The sequence below is a fragment of the Leptonotus elevatus genome, chromosome 2, assembly GCF_054856555.1.
Source record: "Leptonotus elevatus isolate MCC_2025b chromosome 2, RoL_Lele_1.0, whole genome shotgun sequence".
NCBI lineage: Eukaryota > Metazoa > Chordata > Actinopteri > Syngnathiformes > Syngnathidae > Leptonotus > Leptonotus elevatus.
Window position 1 is genome coordinate 42,583,302 of NC_141240.1, and position 19,635 is coordinate 42,602,936.

The 19,635-nt window shown below is 46.5% G+C and overlaps 1 protein-coding gene across 1 annotated transcript in view; it reads right to left on the reverse strand.

The window, feature by feature from the left end:
* The window catches only part of LOC147180108 (striated muscle preferentially expressed protein kinase-like), a 34,735-nt gene that overhangs the window by 5,191 nt on the left and 9,909 nt on the right, over positions 1 to 19,635 (reverse strand). The window contains exons 2-30 of the mRNA XM_086067675.1: positions 18,261 to 18,359; positions 17,286 to 17,436; positions 15,772 to 16,521; positions 15,360 to 15,682; positions 13,328 to 13,485; positions 13,168 to 13,256; positions 12,899 to 13,074; positions 12,622 to 12,805; positions 10,242 to 10,315; positions 10,006 to 10,164; positions 9,717 to 9,906; positions 7,755 to 7,984; positions 7,570 to 7,689; positions 7,386 to 7,490; positions 6,978 to 7,184; positions 6,194 to 6,317; positions 5,949 to 6,121; positions 5,762 to 5,874; positions 5,516 to 5,684; positions 5,289 to 5,388; positions 4,580 to 4,780; positions 4,285 to 4,342; positions 4,130 to 4,207; positions 3,876 to 4,048; positions 3,772 to 3,798; positions 3,549 to 3,701; positions 3,428 to 3,470; positions 3,295 to 3,360; positions 42 to 2,610 (exon numbers count right to left, since the gene is read on the reverse strand). Coding sequence (XP_085923801.1) covers positions 42 to 2,610; positions 3,295 to 3,360; positions 3,428 to 3,470; positions 3,549 to 3,701; positions 3,772 to 3,798; positions 3,876 to 4,048; positions 4,130 to 4,207; positions 4,285 to 4,342; positions 4,580 to 4,780; positions 5,289 to 5,388; positions 5,516 to 5,684; positions 5,762 to 5,874; positions 5,949 to 6,121; positions 6,194 to 6,317; positions 6,978 to 7,184; positions 7,386 to 7,490; positions 7,570 to 7,689; positions 7,755 to 7,984; positions 9,717 to 9,906; positions 10,006 to 10,164; positions 10,242 to 10,315; positions 12,622 to 12,805; positions 12,899 to 13,074; positions 13,168 to 13,256; positions 13,328 to 13,485; positions 15,360 to 15,682; positions 15,772 to 16,521; positions 17,286 to 17,436; positions 18,261 to 18,359 — 7,062 coding nt within the window. The remainder of the gene's footprint in view (positions 1 to 41; positions 2,611 to 3,294; positions 3,361 to 3,427; positions 3,471 to 3,548; positions 3,702 to 3,771; positions 3,799 to 3,875; positions 4,049 to 4,129; positions 4,208 to 4,284; positions 4,343 to 4,579; positions 4,781 to 5,288; positions 5,389 to 5,515; positions 5,685 to 5,761; positions 5,875 to 5,948; positions 6,122 to 6,193; positions 6,318 to 6,977; positions 7,185 to 7,385; positions 7,491 to 7,569; positions 7,690 to 7,754; positions 7,985 to 9,716; positions 9,907 to 10,005; positions 10,165 to 10,241; positions 10,316 to 12,621; positions 12,806 to 12,898; positions 13,075 to 13,167; positions 13,257 to 13,327; positions 13,486 to 15,359; positions 15,683 to 15,771; positions 16,522 to 17,285; positions 17,437 to 18,260; positions 18,360 to 19,635) is intronic.

A 19,635-nucleotide genomic window follows, 5' to 3' on the forward strand; every position in this document is an offset into this window, starting at 1 on the left:
TCATTTTAAATGTTATCAGCGCTAGGATGGAAGCAGGAGACCTTTCATCCATGCGATGTCAGGATGTGGACTGCCGGCGGGGAGACAACTGAGGGTGACCTGCTCGCCCTCGAGCAGGATTTGGTCTTTGAGTTTGATGTGGAACACAGGTGGGAAATCCGAAGAAGAACGCAAAAACTTCTGAGTGCGGGAAGTCTCTTCTTCTTTTGGGGTGTGTGAAATGAGGTCAGTCTGAGAAGGTGTTTTGTCTTTTTTGCTCTTGGTCAGACCCCACCTGTCCCATCGAGACCACCGGTCGTTCTCTTTCTCAGAATGAACACTGGAAGTGGATTCGATGGACTCCTTTGATGCTCCCACGCCAGCCTGTTTTGCCAGCTGATTCTCCGGCACGCCCATTCCTTTCAGTCCTCGCCCTTCCGACTGTGAATGGCGATGGCGAGAGAACAGGGGCGTCTTCTTTTCCTCCGTGTTCTCGTGTCTTTGGTCTGACAGACTGCGGACTTTTGTGGGGGTTTCTGCAACTTTACGCTCAAACTTGTGTCGCATTGTGAGGCTCGGAGAATCTGTGAGCCTCGTCAGTTGCTGCTCTTTCTGACTTCCCTCTGCAGTTTTATCCTTCCTGTCCTCGGACTGGCTCCTGATCTTGGCCGAGATTCCAGCCACTTTGGACTCAAACATGCGCCTCATAGCGGAAACCGCAGACTCGTCAGCTTTTGTCCGTTCTCTTTCTTGCTGCTCATTTGTGTCCAAAGATTTACTGCGACCAACTGCCCATGTAACCCTCTTAGGGGCTGCGCTTTCCTTTGATTTCTCCACTTTTTTATCAACTGATGTTGATCTCTTTCCTCGCATCGACCACCTGCCAATAAGGCTTAGGCCTGGTTCTTTTTCCTTATCTTCCCGCAGATCGTGGACTGATTTGGACTTCTCTTGTAGCCCTCTGGAGACCATTTCAAGGGGGGCTCCCCTCTGCCCCGGCCTGTAAACCTCATCTTCTCCTCCGCCAATCTTACCACTCAGTGTCGGCGATTTTTCCTCGGATTTGTTTCTGGTTAGCTTTCTGAGACTGCGAGTCAAAGATGACTCGCGCTTCTTGAATCTGGCTTCAAAGACCTCTTCCGAGTCAATGTCTTTGATATCTGTTCGAAGTAGCGCTTGGCGCGGCATGCCAGGAATTTCTGGGTTTGGAGACGCGGAAGTGGAAGCTGAGGATCGATCGGCAGTTGCCACTTTGGCAAACACAGCCGAGTGTTGAGGTGAAGGAGTCGTCTTTTTGGGTTCATGTCCTTTCAACTTGCCAGACGCTTGGTCAGATGTTTGCGATGACCTGCCAACAGCTCCCGACTTGCTTTCATATGCAGATGATGCTTTTGTCATTTGTGATGTTTCTTTAAATTCACTCCCTCTTTCCAAATGTTCTTTCCTTTTGTCCTCTGCTTCAACATCCTCTTCTATCACAATTAAGGGAGTAACAAGTGAGGAAGATCTCGGCTCATGTTCTGCTTTGTTTACCTTTTCTTTATTGGTCCTTTTCTCTTGATGATGTTGGTCCACTTCCAATGCTGTTGGGTATATAAATACGTTTCGCTGTGTGGGTGACTCCTGCATCGTTTGTTCTGTGAGGACGGACATGGATGTCGCTTCCTGAAGCCTTTTCCCCTCAGTGCTTCCAGTGCTTATTGTCGGGATTTCTAAGGGAGCTCCATACCGGCGATGAAGCGGCATGGGTTCCGAATCTTCTTGAGTGAAGGAAGTGCTTTTCTGAAAAACTTTGGTCTTTGGTGTATCCTGTCCAGCACTCTCAGAGGATGCCGCTCGCACGAGTGTGGAGGGCCCCGCTCTGGATCTCCTCAGATTGCGATCCAGAGAACCGGTCTGTCTCTCATCATCCATGCCAAGAGTTTCAAATAAGGGTCCTCGCAGGCCGCTCATCTTTTTGTCCATGCTTCCTCCCCTTAGCAGCCGTTGTCTCATGAGCTCCAGTTTCAAGGCGTAATCCTCCTGGCTTATCTTTGTCATTCCAGGGCTTGGACTACGGTTGGGCAGTTCAAGAGAAACGGTCTTTTTCAGGCTATTGCTGCTCGTTTCTGTCGCCTCATTGATATCACCCTGTTGGGGGTCCACGTGAAGAAGCAACGCAGAGTCCGCAGAACTGCCTCTCCTCATGATAGATCTTCTTGCTTTTGTCTGAGACTCATCCGTCTCTGTACTCGATCCTTTTTGAAGTGGAGCTCTTTTTGTCTGTTGAATTATCTCCTCATTTGTGCTTTTGTCTTTACGCGTCACATGTTCACCAGCTTCTCTTTTGACGCCAGCAGTGTCCAAGTTGTTCTTACTTCTATCGACAATATCTTTGGGCCCCTCTGTGACATGTTCATCACCGGGCATCTCATTCAGGGAGACTCTGGAACCGGAGAAGAACATCGATAGCGGCATAGGAATGAAGGGAAGCTCATCCACGTCTGCTTCTGAGTCGGAGGACGATGACGGTGGCGGGGAGCCTTCTTTTAAATGGCGAGCCACGGCAATGGACACGTGGCTAGATGCGTCATTAAGTAGCTCTGGGATCGTTCGCATCACCATCTTTGATTTGTAACCAATTAGGGAGCGCTGAGGGGCAAACATTAGGATAGAAGTGACGGAGAATTGCTTTTTGAGTGCATTTAATAATTAAACAATCTGACGCTTCAGTTGGCATACCTCCACAATCTAATGAGATGATAAGGACGATAAAAATCTTTATTTCCTATCGAAAGACGCGCGGACGGCTCAGTTGTGTGTTTTTTTCACACTGCTTGTGATACTGTTATCAGGAGGCTTCATTGGAAGGCAGCCATTTTGGCTAGAGGGACCACTGTTTTAACAAGGCACCTCAAACACCTCAAAAAGTGCTTGCTGCTAATAGCACGAGTGAGGAAATCAACTGGAAAGCTCTGAGGATGAGGGCGGAAAACAAAAATGTGTTTGGAACCAACGTGATGACCGGGGTTTGCCCACTGCTGAGGCTGCATTGAAGTGCGCTCATGTGATTCTGCTGGTGCAACAGAAAAAAAGAAGGGAGAATTTTTCTAACCACATAGCAATAAAACTACGTTCACGATAAGTTGAATTAAGTTCATGAAACAAAGTATGACTAATGACAGTATCGTTTGAATATGAACTCCACGAAAGGGGCAAACTCATGATTATTGTCCATGTACTGGCAGAGGCAAATATTTGGTTGAATCGCATTAGATTGTGTAAGTGTACCTAAGGTTGAGGCCAGCCAATGAATATTGAACATTTGCGTTGTACCTGCCATCGCCTTCGAGACAAAACCTGCTTTAGCCTTGCTGTGCAGATGCTCTTGTTACTTTCTGACTGCGAGATAAAATGTCATCAATGTTTTTGAAGAACCGTAATGAAAGACTGAAAGTCTGACAGCTACCTTGAACCAAGGATGACGAAGACACTCAGTGGCACTCGGCCTCCTGTGACAACAAACATAAAGATGCCAGTTGAATGACATACACAGTAATACATGTGCGCACACATGTAAGAGCACTTACAGTCGGTCCACCATCAACAGCTTGACGACAAAGCCCTTTGCCTCTTTGCAGAAACCCGAAAACATGGTCTCGTCGAAAGCCACGTTGTAGTTGCGAATGTTTAACACTGTGGCTCTGTCGTTTTCGCCGCTGAATGGTGACACTCCTGTCAGACTGGGAAAGGGCATTTATACATGACATGAGCCACTGCACGTTCAATATGTGCACTTGGGGTGTGACCTACCAGAGATATGCAATGACCGCGACTGGCCTGTAGGAAGCAGCACAGACACGTGAAACGTACCGTCGGTGATGAGATGCAAGTGAGCGCACAGGCGGTTGGCTCACCAAATGTCGGTTGCCGTGGAGACAGGGCTTTGGTTCACAATCTCTGGCGCCACATATTCAGGTGTGCCGTATTTGCAGTAGTGCTCCTCCGACGAGTCCAGTTTGGCGGCGTTCCCAAAGTCGCAAATGCGGATCTGGTCACTGCCGGCAACTGCCATCAAAATGTTTTCTGGCTAAAAGCCGACGAACGCAAGAGCAATCAATTCTTGTCATTGGAAACTAATGTGAAGGATTCTGTGAAGACTAGCAGCTACCTTCATATCAAGGTGGGCGACGTCTTTTTCATGAAGGTAGCGAAGGCCTTCCAGCACCTGCTGAACGCTTTGACGAATCTGTGGAGATGCACAAATGATGAGGAGACGATTCCTAGGTCATGTGACGGGAGTTCATTGGGGAAAGCGGAACCCACTTCCAGCTCCGTGACTGTCGTTCTTCTGGACATTCGTTCTAACATCTCCTCGTGACACCTTCAAAGCCACGGCTGAGGAAAACAGACGGCACGATCCAACACCCCTCAACACACGCTTTTCTTTTTGGGGTTTTGTTAATTTCACTCAAGAATGAGTCCGGGAATACGTGGGACTCCAGATGACAACATTAGAATGAATGTATTGGATCTTATGTGGCTATGAGATGCATTTCGGTACCCCGTCAATTGACAGTACGTGTTTGCTTTTAAATGAAGCTGCATATAAAAAGGATACAACTCGGTTATCAGCACCACCAAATTCTTTTTCTCAAAGGCGTCATGGAAGAAGATGATCCGCTCGTGGTCCAGCTCGGACAGCAGTTGCATCTCTCGGAGTACCAACGTTTTCCGCTTCCCTCGTGCAGATGCGAACTTGGCGGCAAAATCCTTCTTTCCGTTCTTCTCAGTCACTCGTTTCACGTAGGAAAAGGTCCCCCTGTGACAGACAACATTTGGATGCATTCCATGTTACTTTCAAGCGCTGCGTTGTTTCCAACATGACTCTTCAGGCCTACGGCCTCGTTTTTGACAGAGCTCAATGTTTTGCTTTTTACATTATGTACAAAACAAGAGCTGCCACCCACTTCAGTTAACAGTCTATGCTCATTGATATTACTTAGGGCGGCTTGACTCAGTGGTAGAGTGGTCATCTCCATCCGTCAGGTTGAGGGTTCGATCCTCATCCCTGGTGACCGTGTCCAAGTGTCCTTGAGCAAGACACCGAACCCCGATTTGCTCCCAGTGGACCAGGCCGCACCCTGCGCGGCAGCAGCTGATCACTGGTGTGTGAACGGGTGAAGGTGAGGCCTTGTGAAGCGCTTGGGGCACCATGTGGTGTCGTTAAAGTCCATGTACCGTTACTTGATTTCATTCTTCAGTCAATGGTTTAGTCATTCCTGTGGCATGCTTGGTCTTATCCCTCGCAAGGAAGGACAGACACATACCTGCCGATCTCCTTGTGGAGGTCATAGTAGTCTGTTAAGCGTCGCATCGTCCTGAGAATGCTTCCCTCATCTTCCATTGGTTCGATGGCCTCTTTTTGCTCTGTGGAGAACATGCATACTTTTACATATGTATGTTTTTTTTACTACTTGCATGTAATGTCCAAAAATAGAAGAAGAACAAAAAAAAGAAACGTACACCTGTTTCGAGTTCCGTGCAAAGTACGAACCTGTGTGAACGGTCAATTCAGCCTTGCAGGAGTTGGACCCGGCCAGGTTCTTTGCTGTGCACGTGTACACACCAGAGTGCTCGGTGCGAGCGTTGAGGATCACAAGAGAATACTCGGGGTCATCGTACACAAAGGTGAAGTAGCTGCTTTCTGAGAGGAGCAGATCATCCTGTGAAAGATTTCAACAAAACGCCTCATCAAATATTCAGAGTTGACTTTGAGGGCTTCAACTGTTGCAATAACGACCTTGTACCACAGAATGTCTGGGTCTGGTTTCCCATCCACCACAACAGCCAGACTAGTTGTCTCTCCTGCACGCACGTCCACATCCTCCATGATGCTTTCAAACTTCGGTGGCACTGTGGCGGGAACAGGTAAGAAAATAATTCTTGCTCCGTTGGCCCGAGGAAGGCCGAACCTGCCGCGATCCCACCTGCCATGACCAGCCGCAGCGTGCACAGGTCGCTGCCAAACTGGTTGCTGGCCATCACCACCAGCTGGCCAAGGTCCAACGCTCGGACACGCTGAAGCTTCAGCGAGTATTGGTCGTCATCTGGCATGCTCGTCTCGCACACCCCCGCTTTGTCGACCAAGGCCACGCCCCTCCTGGTCAACACAGAAGCCACATCTTGCAGCACGTTCACTTCACCGACTGTGGAGATGAAAATAAACACTGACCTTTTCCAAGTGATTGTGGCGTGCACATGGTTCAGCGTGATGGTGATGCTTACGGGTTGATTCTCAACCACGTACACGATGTCAGGTTTGTCTGCGATGACTGGAGCCTTCCTCAAATAAGGTCCTGTACAAAGATGTGCATTCATCGTAGGGGTGTCAGGCCATTAAAACTTTTCATCGTGATTATTCGCACGACTTCAATAGTTCACTCACGCCTCATCGCAAATCAGTACAATAAAATGTACAATAGTTTTCATGCTCTTGTTAACATAAAAATGGGAAAACTAATAGAAATATGGCTGCAACTTTTAGTTTTCATTGATACGATAATTTCACAATAAATAATCAAATTAAAAATATGTAACTTTTTCTGTATGAGTGCGATTTAGATTTGTGTTGAGGTCATTTTTCTGCCACTAGAGGGCATCATTGTATTTGTAAGACGTTGGTGACATTTTTGTTTTCATATCAAATCTTTAACATGGAGTAGCTTGTGAAATTCTGCACATTTTTAACATTGTAAAATACAACTTGACCCCAGTCTCCACAAATATATGCATTATTGTTACATTTCTGAATGCAACATTTTGAACTGGATATGGAATCCCCCCAGTACAGGCTTTCCAAGTAAGGAGGGGGTGGTCATTAATCGGGCGTAAAAAAAAAGAAAAAGTAGCGTTATAGGAACTTTCAATTAACACACCTATTTTGACACCCCTAATTCATACACAGTTGCAACTCAAAGGGGCTTTTGAACCAGCAGAAACGTTGTGACCCTTGCTACCTCTGTCCTGGAGCTGGACCAGATCTGTGGAAGGCGAAGGCTTGCTAAGTGTCTTGCCGGTGGACGTCAGGATCCTGAAAGCGTAGCGGACCCCCTTGGAAAGGCCGCTCATGGTGTAGCTGGTTTCCCTCAAGTTGGATGCCACAGTGGACCACTGGATGGAGCCCAGAGGCTGCTGCTGGAGCACATACGTCAAGGAGCCACAATCTGCAATCGAGCAGGAAAAGTGTCAAGCCACAGAGCGGCCACTCGTAAAAAGACATTTAATGAGTGGATGGCTACAATCTATGTATGATCTTAGCTGGATTTAACAACCGGAACGGGATCTGACAGAAGCACAGCAAATGGCTTTAACTAACAAACAGCCTTTCGCAGACTTTTACAGAGACTGAGAGAAAAATGTTCTACCATAAATTGGATTTAATCTCTTTGATCTGTTCCAGCTGAGGCTTATCGTTTTTCCTGTGATGGCCTCGATGGCCGGGGGGCCATCAGGTGGATCTGGAACAATATCTGTTCAGAGAGCACAAAAACAACATTTTGTAAAAGGAATACAAAGTCCATCAACTCGACGGGAGCCGGGCGGGGCTACCTGACACGTATAAATGTGCGTAGCAGGCTGCTTTGCCCACTTTGTTAGCAATCACAGCCTTGTAGACGCCACCGTCAGCATGACCAGCAGTCTGAATGAGCAGACTGTGGACGTCCCTGTCTGAAGGGGAGACACACGCACTTCTCATTTGCCACTCAAAGGCCACGCGTTTGCCGGTTGCTTACTCTGTGTCATTTTGCGCTCCTCGCTGCTCTCGATGCGCTTCCCGTTGTGGTACCAGGCGATTCCCGGGTAAGGCAGGCCCATCACCTTGCAGTTCAGCACCGCCTCTTTGCCTTCGATCACTTCCAGGTCAGACAGAGGTTTGATAAAATCTGGCATGGTTCTCTTCACCGCGTCCCTCTCCAGCTGCTCGGGCTCCTCTGGGATGGAAGGCATCTTCTCAAGTTTGGACCTGCAGGGTTATACGTCGGACAGCGCAAAAGTTTCACTGCTGTTTTCCTTTTTCTTACCGCTGCCATAGAAATGATGCTGTTTCTTTCTTTGTGCTTTATTTTCTATAAAATGGGAACGTCGACCTAACAAAGCTACCAGCAATCCACAAACTAAAACTAGCAAGTCCCCTGGAGGTTGACTGGATAGCATCGCATCGCATTTAGGAATTTAGAACCTATACACAACTCGACGGTCTTGAGAATGATTTTTGCTTATTTTTTTTCTAAGGCTGGCATGATTACATAACATACATGGTCGACAATATTTAAATAGGAATTGGTTGTACAAGGTTGATTTCGTTTCGGATTTTGTTTCATCTTCACTGGGTCAAAATTATACATAAAGGCTCAAATAATATACATACGGCGAGCTAATTATATACTGTATGTTAAATGTCCCGTAAAAAGTTCCAGATGAACCAAAATATTTTTGTAGCGATCAATAATAGTCAAATAACTTGACTGAAGATTTGAACAGTTCTCTTGGCAAGAATTGGTTGCGTTTGGTAGAATTCAATGAAATCGTTTCTTGACTCAGACTCAAACAAACAAACAAAAATTCCTTCCACAATTTCATTTGTTTGTGGACGCTTGCATCCTGTTGAGTCTTATTCTAGTTATTTTTTTCAGTATGATTACCCAACATTGCTTACTATTGGAGGTGGGTGTCATTTTGTTGCGTGTTTTTTTCCGTGTGTTTTGTTGTTGTGTCAAATAAAAGAGATGGATTATTTTGAATTTCTGTTTATACATTGATACTACTATACTCAATTCGTAATGCTTGAATTTGAATAGCAAAATTGCCTAAAGTCAGCTGGAATAGGACCCAGCTCACCTTACTACTGACCCTATTGAGAGCTAGTGGTATAAACAAGGTATGTACAGTGTATATATATATATATATATATATATATATATATATATATATATATATATATATATATATATATATATATATATATATATATATATATATATATATATATATATAGCGCTTACCGCTTTACTTTATACTCATACAGTATATTGATGGTATAGGATAGTTATAGGATACTAATGTGCGTCTCATCGGTTGTACCACGGGTCCAATTCCGCTTAATTGGTCTGAAAATGGTTCTTCTATCGACTGTATGCCAGTGATGTATTGCGATAGGAAGAACAATGAAATGTTTTCCACTAGAGGGCAGAAGGTACAATTAACTTGTGTAGCCACCAAATGTCATTTATTCGACACAATTACAACTTAACAGGCCCAGATTTCACACGGAGTAAATAAATGTGGTGGACATTTCGGTTTGGTGGTGTGAGATTTTGCTAAATGCAAAATACAGAGCAGTGCAAATTTGAAGATTTATATTATATGTAGGGCTGTGCAATTAATCAAATTACAATTTCAATGATTACACTTATTTTGAGTTGTTTAAATGTATACATTTGCTAAAAAAAAGAAGGTATTTTTTAATAACTAATTTAATAAATTTAGTTTCATCCCAAAATAACTTAATTATAATTATAGTCTTAATATCGTTTACATTTTAACATGTTCTTGTTTTGTACCCCAAAAATAAATATGATCGTCCTAATCGTGATTTCCATAATGACCAAAATAATGATATGTGATGAATATTTTCCTCGTGATCGAGCCGCCCTAACGACACGTATGTGACAAAGGACTTGATCCTGACATCTTACATGTGAGAGGAAACGGCGGCCCTGTGCTCTTGTATGTAAAGCTCAGCCGTGCATTCGGACTTCCCATGAATGTTGCGAGCCACGGCCGTGTAGAAGCCCTCCGTGTCGCCGCTGACGTTGGCTATGACAAGCCAGTGGCGTCCGCCCTCGTTGAGAATGCACACGTTGTCGCTCTCCTCCACTCGGGACTCTGAAGGCACAGACAGAGAAAAGAAACACCACATTGCTTTGAAGAGCACGCGGGAAGGTTTTGTCAAAAAAGCGCAGCAAGTCAGTTGAGCTTCCCTACCAAAGTGCATCCAGGTGACTTGTGGCGCCGGTGACCCGCTCACCTTGCAGTCCAAGCGGGCCGTGCGACCTGCGATGACCTCCAGGACGTCCAGCTTGCGGGTGAACAACGGCTCCTTGGAGGGAGTCACCGTCAGGTTTGCACTGGAGGTCAACTCATCTAAATAGGAAATCAACTGCTTTTATTTTCTCATCACGGTCGTCATGAATCGGTTCTGAATTGGGCCTGTTGCTCACCTTTGGCCGTGCTCAATTTGCAAGTGTAGGTCCCACTGTCGTCCTCGTGCACTGAATTCAGCAGCAGGCGGCATCTGAAATCAAACATGGCGGCAAGTAAAAAACAAAACAAAGCGGTCTTGTAAAGTCATGGAGTACAAATACTTTGTCATGGTTTTGGTTGGGTTTTGTTTAGTTTCATTTCCTTCCGTCATGTTTTTTTTTTTGTTTCGTTTCGTTCATTAACTGTGTTTTTGTCATAATGTTCTTGTGTGTTTCCCGAGTCTCGCCAAGTCATGTCCACCTGTGTTTGCCTGTTTCCTCATGTGTCAGCCAATCAGCACCCTCTGCCACTTGTGTCCTGCCGAGGCGTGTCAATTAGTGTGTGTGTATTTAGGCGGCGTCCAGACGGAAGCAAAGTTCTTCAAACAAATCTCAAGCATTTCAAGACTTGCGTGCGTCCAAAAGAAGACGCTGAGGACGTTTCACGGCTGCAATGTATATGCCAAGTCTGGAGGGGCGCTGTTGCGCAGCCACAGGGAGTTAACGGAAAGCGTAGAAGAAGAATCACTTTCTTTTATTTTCTAATGTTATTGCAATCTACAGAACAAACATGACTTTGCATGCATGGAGACAACATGAAAAAGACGAACACAGGAGAAGTGACAATGGCGGGTGATTCACGTACAACACCGCTTGTCGAACGTGGGAAGAAAGAAGCTAAATATTTTGCGCAAAACGACACGACACGGCTATCCGCCATTGTTGTTGACAGACTGACGGTTCGCGCGCAGTCTTGCGAGAATTGGCGCATACGTTATCAATGTGCGACAATGCGTCGTCACGGAGCTGCGGCCGTTACGTCATCGCTGGAGGAGTCGCCTGCATGTGGCGTCCAGACGGACGCGTTTTGAAATCTGTCCACTCTGGAGCCCGCTTTCAAAAGTCATCGCTTTCAAAAGTCATCGCTTTCAAAAGTCATCGCTTTCAAAAGTCATCGCTTTCAAAAGTCATCGCTTTCAAAAGTCATCGCTTTCAAAAGTCATCGCTTTCAAAAGTCATCGCTTTGAAGCTCCACAAACGCGCCGTCGTGTGGACAAACGGCCCGAACGCTAAGAAACATGTGATGATACATTGAAACGGGCTTTCGTGTGGACGGGGCCTCAGTCACTTGTCTCCCCTTTGTTTGTGTCGAACCATCGTCATTTCATGCTGCCGTTTTTTTGTCCTGTTGTTTCCCCACATCCTGCAGTTGTTCACGTCTCGTCAGGTTTTTTGTTAGTTGTTAGGTTTATTGTTTGTTTCTGGACTTTGTTGTTTTTGTGAAGTTGCCAAGTACCTTGTTTGCCCCTTTTGTTTTAGTTGATGAAATGACACTTCTTCTTCGGCCGCTTGTATCCCGGATACAAGCGGCCGAAATGAAATTCCTCCGCAGGGTAGCCGGACTCTCCCTTAGAGATAGGGTGAGAAGCTCGGTCATTCGGGAGGGACTCAGCGTCGAGCCACTACTCCTCCACGTTGAGAGGAACCAGTTGAGGTGGCTGGGGCATCTGGTTCGGATGCCTCCTGGTCGCCTCCCTGGGGAGGTGTTCCGGGCATGTCCTACCGGCGGGAGGCCCCGGGGACGACCCAGGACACGCTGGAGAGACTACGTCTCACGGCTGGCTTGGGAACGCCTTGGGATCCCGTCGGAGGAGCTGGCTGAAGTGGCTGGGGAGAGGGAAGTCTGGGCTTCCCTGCTAAAGCTGCTGCCCCTGCGACCCGACCCCGGATAAACGGAATTGAAGACGGAACGGAACGGAACACTTCTTCTTTGAGCACCTCTGCACTTCGGTCCACATCCACTTTAAACCGTGACCGAAAATTGTTCACATATATGTAGCCTACTTCCGTTCTAGCAAATGTAACTTTTCCTGCATCTTCGATGTTACATATAGTTCCAGGTATGTTTTTCATACATAACATGTGGCTCTTATGCCTACCCAGTGACAGACATATTGGCAATTAAAAACTCCCTGTTCAACTTAAAGCACATTGAGGTAGGTTTAATTAATTGATATTCATCGAGTAAAGTCCAAATGTCATTGTTATTTTAATTATCAAAGGTTTGTTTAGGCATATGGCAAACGTGATGACCATGCTAACGTGTGCTAGCTAACTCTAGCCAACAGACCAGATCTTTAACCTTCGTCTCACACTCAAACAAACTTAATAAAGATGCTTACTTTTAAAAAAAATATTCTACTTTGATTTAGACTTCCACATTCAAAATCAGAATATTACTTTTGCTCCATTAATCAATGGCAGATACTTTCGACTTTTATACAAGTAATACAAACAAAACTAGTGCAAAAAGTACTTCATACACGACCGGAGAAAACACAAACAAGAATGAACTGACCTTCGGCCATCAAACTGCATCTTGCAGTTGAGCAGCGCCGGCTGGATCAGCTTCCCATTGCACAGCCAATCCACATCCACGTCAGGAGGTCCTGTGACCTGACATTCAAACATGGCCGACTCACCGGCCTCCACCATCAGATCTTTGGCCTCTCGGATAATTTCCAGGTGCGTCTGTGCTGCAGCTGATGATCGATCAAGTGCATATTATTAGTATTATCTATCTATCTATCCATTCATCCACCAAAAGCCATTAAAACAGATTTTGGATGGCTGACCTTTGACCTCAACTCTGCACTCCTCCTGCTTTGTTCCGCTCTCATTGACAAGTTTGCAGGCATAGAGACCTGCATCCGACCTCTGTGCTGAGATGATCCTGATCTCATTGGCCCCGCCCTCCGTCTCCTTCAAGGAGAAGCGTCCTGCTGACTTCACTGGGACCTTGTCCTTCAGCCTGGGTCAGAAAAGCATGTTGTAATGGTCTGTAGCAGGTAATTAAACGGCGTGTGAGGTCATGTCTGGCCACTGCGTTTGTAAAATATATCACCAGTAAACTATGGGTTTGGGCCGCCCTGTGACTTTTACTGAGATGACAACATCTTGGCCCTCCATCACTGCTTGGTCACATGGCCCCACCTTTTTAAAACATATCATTGAGTGCTTTACACATTTGCTGGCTGATTATTGCTGCTGTGGGAGGCGCCTACCTGGAAAGAGGGAGCTTTCTTCAAATGGACACTTTTAGTTGGAGCAGAAGCACGTTCATGGAGTTCCGTCGCACCCGCCCGTGGACTCGGGTACTCCTCATCTGAGTTGTGGGCGGGGCTCCTGTTTTCCAGAGCTCGGACTAGTCTTCCGCTTTGCTCTGGAAGAATAGGGGATGCCTAGTTTCAATCCAATTTCAAGCACTTCACTCTTTTCAGCCGCGTTTGTTCAATTTGATCAATTATGTGCTATTCAGTATCGTAAAGCAGGGCCCGGTAAACTTTTCTTTGCCCAAAGTGAGCACTTGTAACAATTGGCGGAGCCAGCAAAGTGATGTGCGCAGCAGTTAATGAATGAATCCCTTCATGTCTGACTCGTTAACTCGTTCATTCCCAGCGCTCCAGAGCAGACGCTCTGTCTGGACCTTTGCGTCAGAATTAGATGGAACAACACTGAACCTCTCACTAAATTTCACTGCACCGTTGAAGCTCATCTGGGCTAAAACAGGGGGGGTGGGGGTCCTGACCATGTATTCCCGGCCACTTTGGAGTTACCCTGATCAGATCCTGGTGCTTAACATGAGAAATGACTCACATGCTAAATCCTGGGTAAACGGCTATAGACTACATATTTGTACAAAAAACCCAAGTTGGAACATGTCAAGTTATGCTAAACATTACAAGGCATTTATTTTGACTGACGTGGGTTCGGTTCCACTAAGCAACTGTGAATTATTGTTTGGCTACACAGCATGGTGTCCTTCATTCACTTGAGGTCAGCCGGGATAGACTCCATGCTTCCTCGTGAACTTGAACAGGATAAATGGTGTCGAAAATGGATGGATGGTTTGATGGCCCCTACCAGCTTTTGTTGATATACTGCAGGCACATTGTTTAGGTACATGTCGCACAGTTAGTCCGTTCGTATATATCATGTTTATATCCGATCTGTCAGCTTATCTGCGCTCGTATTGGCAAAATGAAAATATCTCATTCTATGCATACATATTTGCTTATACTGTCATAAGCGTCAAAGTAAGTGGGCAAAATGAGAGAATAGACATTTGGAATGTAAGAAAAAAATCAGAGTAGCCGGGCAAAGCCCACAAAAGCACATGCAAAGAGCACAAAGGAAGTCCAGGGCCCAGATTCAAACTGCCAACCGCAGGAAAAGCTTAACCATAAAGTAGGCCACTGTGTATTGTAGTGGAATCCAAAACAAATCCAGTCAAAAAGCAAAAACGTACCAAGCGTCAACTCTCCGAGTCACATTTGTAGGGGATAAACACTCCCGGGGGCGTTTGCGTAAACCCGCCAACTTACAAAGCGGCTTCTGATCCTGCTTCCCGTAAATAAAACATCTGACGTTCCTGGCATCCTGACGCCCCCACTGCCGCTGACATTCGTACAAATTATATCGATTTCGGAGCGCGCGAGAGACGCCTCAATTCTACGTCCATGTGATGCGTGCGGGAACTGAGGGAGAAAAAAAGAAGAAGCTGCTGAGCTGTGTCGCTTCCTGCAAATCATTTGAGCTCACGCTGCCTGCAAAACATCAAGCAAGATAAAACGCTCAAACGGGGACACAAGGCCGAGTGCATTTGCCCTGAAGGAGACGAGGGTGGCTAAAAATACTCCAGCAAGGTGGACTCGCTGGCCTAATATGGCAACGCAGGCGCTGCTGGCGACACCGTTTGCATTTGCAGGCAAGACTGCATCATGCATGAGCAGAGAGGATGCACCATAGAAACACTGTTTTCTCTCCATTGAAAGTTCAATCTGGCTCGACTCCATTTTTTTTTAACTATGAATGGGCTGCCATGGTAACCGCCACCGCTTTGGGGAGTGGCTGGGCTCGAGCAGCCCTCTCACTCAAGTCAGACAATAGACGTCCGCTGTTCTTGAGTATGCGCCTCAATCTCCTCATTTCATTTGATTCGGATATGAAGAGTAGCAGGACGCTCTGATGCATTTCCATTCTGAAGTCTACAAAACAATCTTAAGTCACACCAATGGTCACAAAGTAGACGTTTACCTTGTGCAGGTGCACTTTTCCCTTGATTGCTCCTCATTTGACCTGCATGCCATTCGGTCTTGATGGTTTCATCTTCCAGCAGGATGGTGGGAGGGGCCACATTCTCCGCCTTCCTCCTCTTTACGAGCGGGCTGACGGAAGGTGTTGGCGATGGGGTGAGCCGAGGAGGCTTGCTTGGATACTGCGACTCCGTTCGCCTGGCTGTGACCGGCGACGCGCTTCTGGCCATTGGACTGCGCGGTCTGTCCTTTTCCTTGCTTGAAGGAGATTGGCGTTCTGCCGAAGTGATAACCAGAACGTTTGGAGATTTCGGTGCGCTTTTCCTGCATTTGAACACACAAAGGATGGAGTCATTTGACAGTTTAAGCCTCCCCTTGAATGCAATCATCAGTAGAGATGATTCCCTTCAAACCTGGCGAGTGTGGTCTTTGTGGCTGTTGGCAATGGTTGCCTTGGCAACTGCTGAACTAGTGCTGTCTCCATGGTAACGCTAACATTCCCCATTCTTCCTCGTGATGAGCAATGCTCTGGGTTTGTCTTTGGGCTCGCCTTAGCCTTTTGGGGGACTTTAGATAAGGTTTGTGATCTATCAGTCTCCCATGCCTGAGCTCCCTTCATTACTCGCTCCCTTGCCTCCCGCGCTTCAGTCACTTGCAGGGAATTGGGCTCCAGCTTGCCTGCCACCAGCTGTTCAGTCGAATGCGCCGTTCGGATTCTTGCACTCCCCACAAGCTTTTTGATCCTTTCCAGTTCTTCACTGAACTTATTTTGGTAGCCCTGAACCCTCTGTGAGTAGCTCATCTCCTCCTCCAAAGAGGAGGCTCGTTGCTTGAAGGCCGCTCGCTTCCGTGCGATGTCGTTGCTCTTTCCGCACTCATTCAAGTCCGAAATGGACCCAACTGCCGGTTGATCCGCACTCACCCTCCGATGCTCAAAAGCTGCGACCTTGTCCGAGTACTTGGGCCCAGCGTGAGCCAGTTTGGTCGCCACCTTGTTCTTAACACCGCATGCTTGCTCCGTCGCAGGCTGAGAAATGTGATCTGGAGGTCTGTGTTTATCTTGGTCTTGATTTAGTGCTTCAGGCCGGTTTGCGTATGGGACGAGGGGTGGCTGAGGAGAGCTTGAGGGGAGACCGCCTTGTGATTCTTCATCACTCTGAATCCTGGAGGGATGAGGGTTGAAGGGAAATAAGGTGTGAAGTTAAAGCTCCTGTAGATTTGCCAGAAGCTTTGGAAGGAACGGATGTCTGTCCGTGACATTTTGTCTTAATATGCAGTTGTTCTGCTTCATAAGTGCAGAAGGCTGAATAATAACATTAGAAGGACTTCATATTAACTTGTCAGAAATGTCATCTAAATGTAGTGAAGTGAAGGGGGGGGAAAAAATCATGCCAAGAAGGAAGACTCCTTTGTCTCATCATTAGAAGTTTGTGTTCATGCTAATAATACATTTGACCAAAGCCAGTATTCGACGCATGCCACTGCAAGCGTAAAATGTGTTCATCCAAAGGTGAGACTCCAGAAAACGTGCAGCAGGTACACTCACAGTGCGATAAAATGTCAGTGAAAGAGTTAAGATGCTCCCACAGCAACGTCAAGTCAAAGGAAAGTGTGGCACCAAAACAAAGAGTCGATAAAAAAAAAAAGGAATCCACAGTAAATGCTAACGTGGAGATCAATTTATGACGTCTTGGCTTGAGCGTCTTTATAAATTTGGGCTTGCAGACTCTTCTATAACGGCATGGAGAATGTTCTCCCGCGGTAGAGGCTGAACATGCTGCCGTAGTAGTCGCTGCCGACAGAAACACTTTCCTCTGAGCCCTGAACGGGCCGTGCCAGGTTAGCGTGAGACGCCCGGATCAGCGGCTCGACACCCAGGTGACGGACAGGCAGGGGACCCTCCGCAGGACCGCTGCCCAGAGCTTGCCTGGATGGGTTTGCGGGGTCCACGTTGGGCCCTGGAGGACGGGAGCCCAGAGTCCGGAGCTCTCGTTCCACGACGGGGTCATAGGAGCCCGGAAGGGTCGCTCGGCGATCAGAAGCATCGGGGTTATAGTCCATCATCCGATCCCCCTCACCTAGACGGACCAAACGGGATGTGGTTGGTTATCGTATCAATGTCGGTTTGATCATTTTCACAAACACACAAATGGGCCTCAATGGGATTCTTCAAGCATCATTTGCTGCTACTGTAACGGAATTTGAATATCATTCCACTTCACGGTCTCTCTGAGTTGCAAACCATTTTTTAATTTTTTTTTAATTTTAAACAAGCACTTCTTGCGTTCATATTGTGTGCTGTGGAGGCGCCCGCAAGCTTCTCCTTAAAGAGAACAAATGATGGATCACCTCCTCCCACCTTCATTGCATATTTCTCTTTCTATTCTTCCATTTTGGTTTCTCTTGGGGATGTGTGGGGTGGAGGTCCGCCAACGCAGGAGCGCCAAAAGCGCCGACAAAGAGTACGAGTGAGGGAAGTGTCCTTGTGGTGGAGGAGGAGAAGGGCGTCAATATTTGGGATCTAAATTCAGACATGCTGTTGCTGGGTTTGGAGGAATGCGAGAGCAGGCAGCTTCAATTGAAGTTTACAATGATCGATTCGTGTTCAATATGAGAGCCCTGAGCGAGTTACGTCTGCTCAAAGAACACATTTCTTTGCTGCATGCTATGAAAGTTTGATAAAAACACATGTTGGGAGATCTGCCGTCATTTAACAGATATAGATCGAAAGATTGTTAATATGGTCCCGTTTTAGCAGCGCAGCTTGATTCCAAGGTACAGTAACTTTCATCAACTATGATTCCACTTTTTTCATTGATTTATTATTTATTTTATTCTCAAAATGCCTTTTGTGTGTCAGTGTTTAATACAACAAGCCATGTTTAAATGTCAGCATTAATACCTAAATGTCCTCCCCGGGTGGTCTTGTCTTGGTGTCTCCCCAGCCCTCCTTTGGCTTCCATCTGGGGCTCCGTGGTCTCATCCTCTGTGGTCTCAGAGTCTGGAATGAAAATTGGGAAAATAAATAAATGACGGCTGAGCCAAGAAGGGGAGGTGGAAGAGGAAAACTCCCCCAGGGAGTTTTTTAATGGGTTAAAACCAGGGTGTACATGGGGGGGAAAAAAAGAGAACATATGGATCCATGCATTCGTCTTTTTAAACAAAAACAAAAATGATCACTTTAGACTACCATGTAAACAAAACAAAAAACATCTTCTGAGTAGTACATCATGTGGAGGGTGTGGAAAGCCAAAACATTGACATGTGAGTTAAACCACAACCAGGGCTGGACTGGCACCAAAAAACAAAACAAAAAAAATGGGCCCTGGCATTTTGACTTGGTCTTATCCCTCTATTAGGGTAAACTACTAAATAGCACCGTATTGGCCCTAAAAGATGCCGGCCCACCGGGCTTCTGCCCTGAATGCCAGATGGCCAGTCCAGCCCTGACCACAACCAAATGAAATGCAAGAGAACATCAAAAGATGACGGCTACCTGAAACCACATATGTGGGATGAAATCACTTCTCCACGGCAATGAGATTAAACCACAAAGGAAGGAAGAGGTGAAGAACCAAAAGAGGCAGGTTTACCGTAGCTTTGCTTTCGGCAGGAGCGGAAAACTTCGCTTCCGTAGTGGCAGCAAGAGAGGGCAGACGGGAGAGCACCGTTACTATGGAAACCAGCATCCCTCTCACCCACACGACCGATCCTCTTCGTACCCATTCGAGGTTTAAAATCAGCGCTTGGCCCCACACATATGTTTAGTGGTCACAGCGCTCGGACACGCCTCATTGGCGTTGCGCACCATCAAGCCAGATCCTGATTAGATCATTCCAGCAGGTCGGCCTAATGGTAGGAAAGCCGTGGCAAGATCAACAATCTGCATTCAAGTAATCACTACATCAGTGTTTTTCTACTTGGAGCAAAATGTCGAGCCGCTCGACTGCATCAAATTAGCTTTAAGAGCTTAAATCCCTTTCATGGAAGTCACAACCACAGAATCGATGTGACGGTGAAATCTTCGTGATTTGGAGAAAAGCAAGAGAAGCTAAACAAAACTGTTCACGCGAGGGTTTTATGCAGAAGCTGAATTGCAAGGTTATTGCACGGTGAGGGCGGACGTGCACTCGTACGAGCCGCTCTTGTCGACGGCCACTTCAAAGCAGACGCAGACATAATCCAGCAGCAAAAAGTCATTACTGGGACGATTCCAAAATCTCAAAATGGCTAAAGAACAGAGAACGAGAGAAAAGCTCAAAATGACAACACACCAT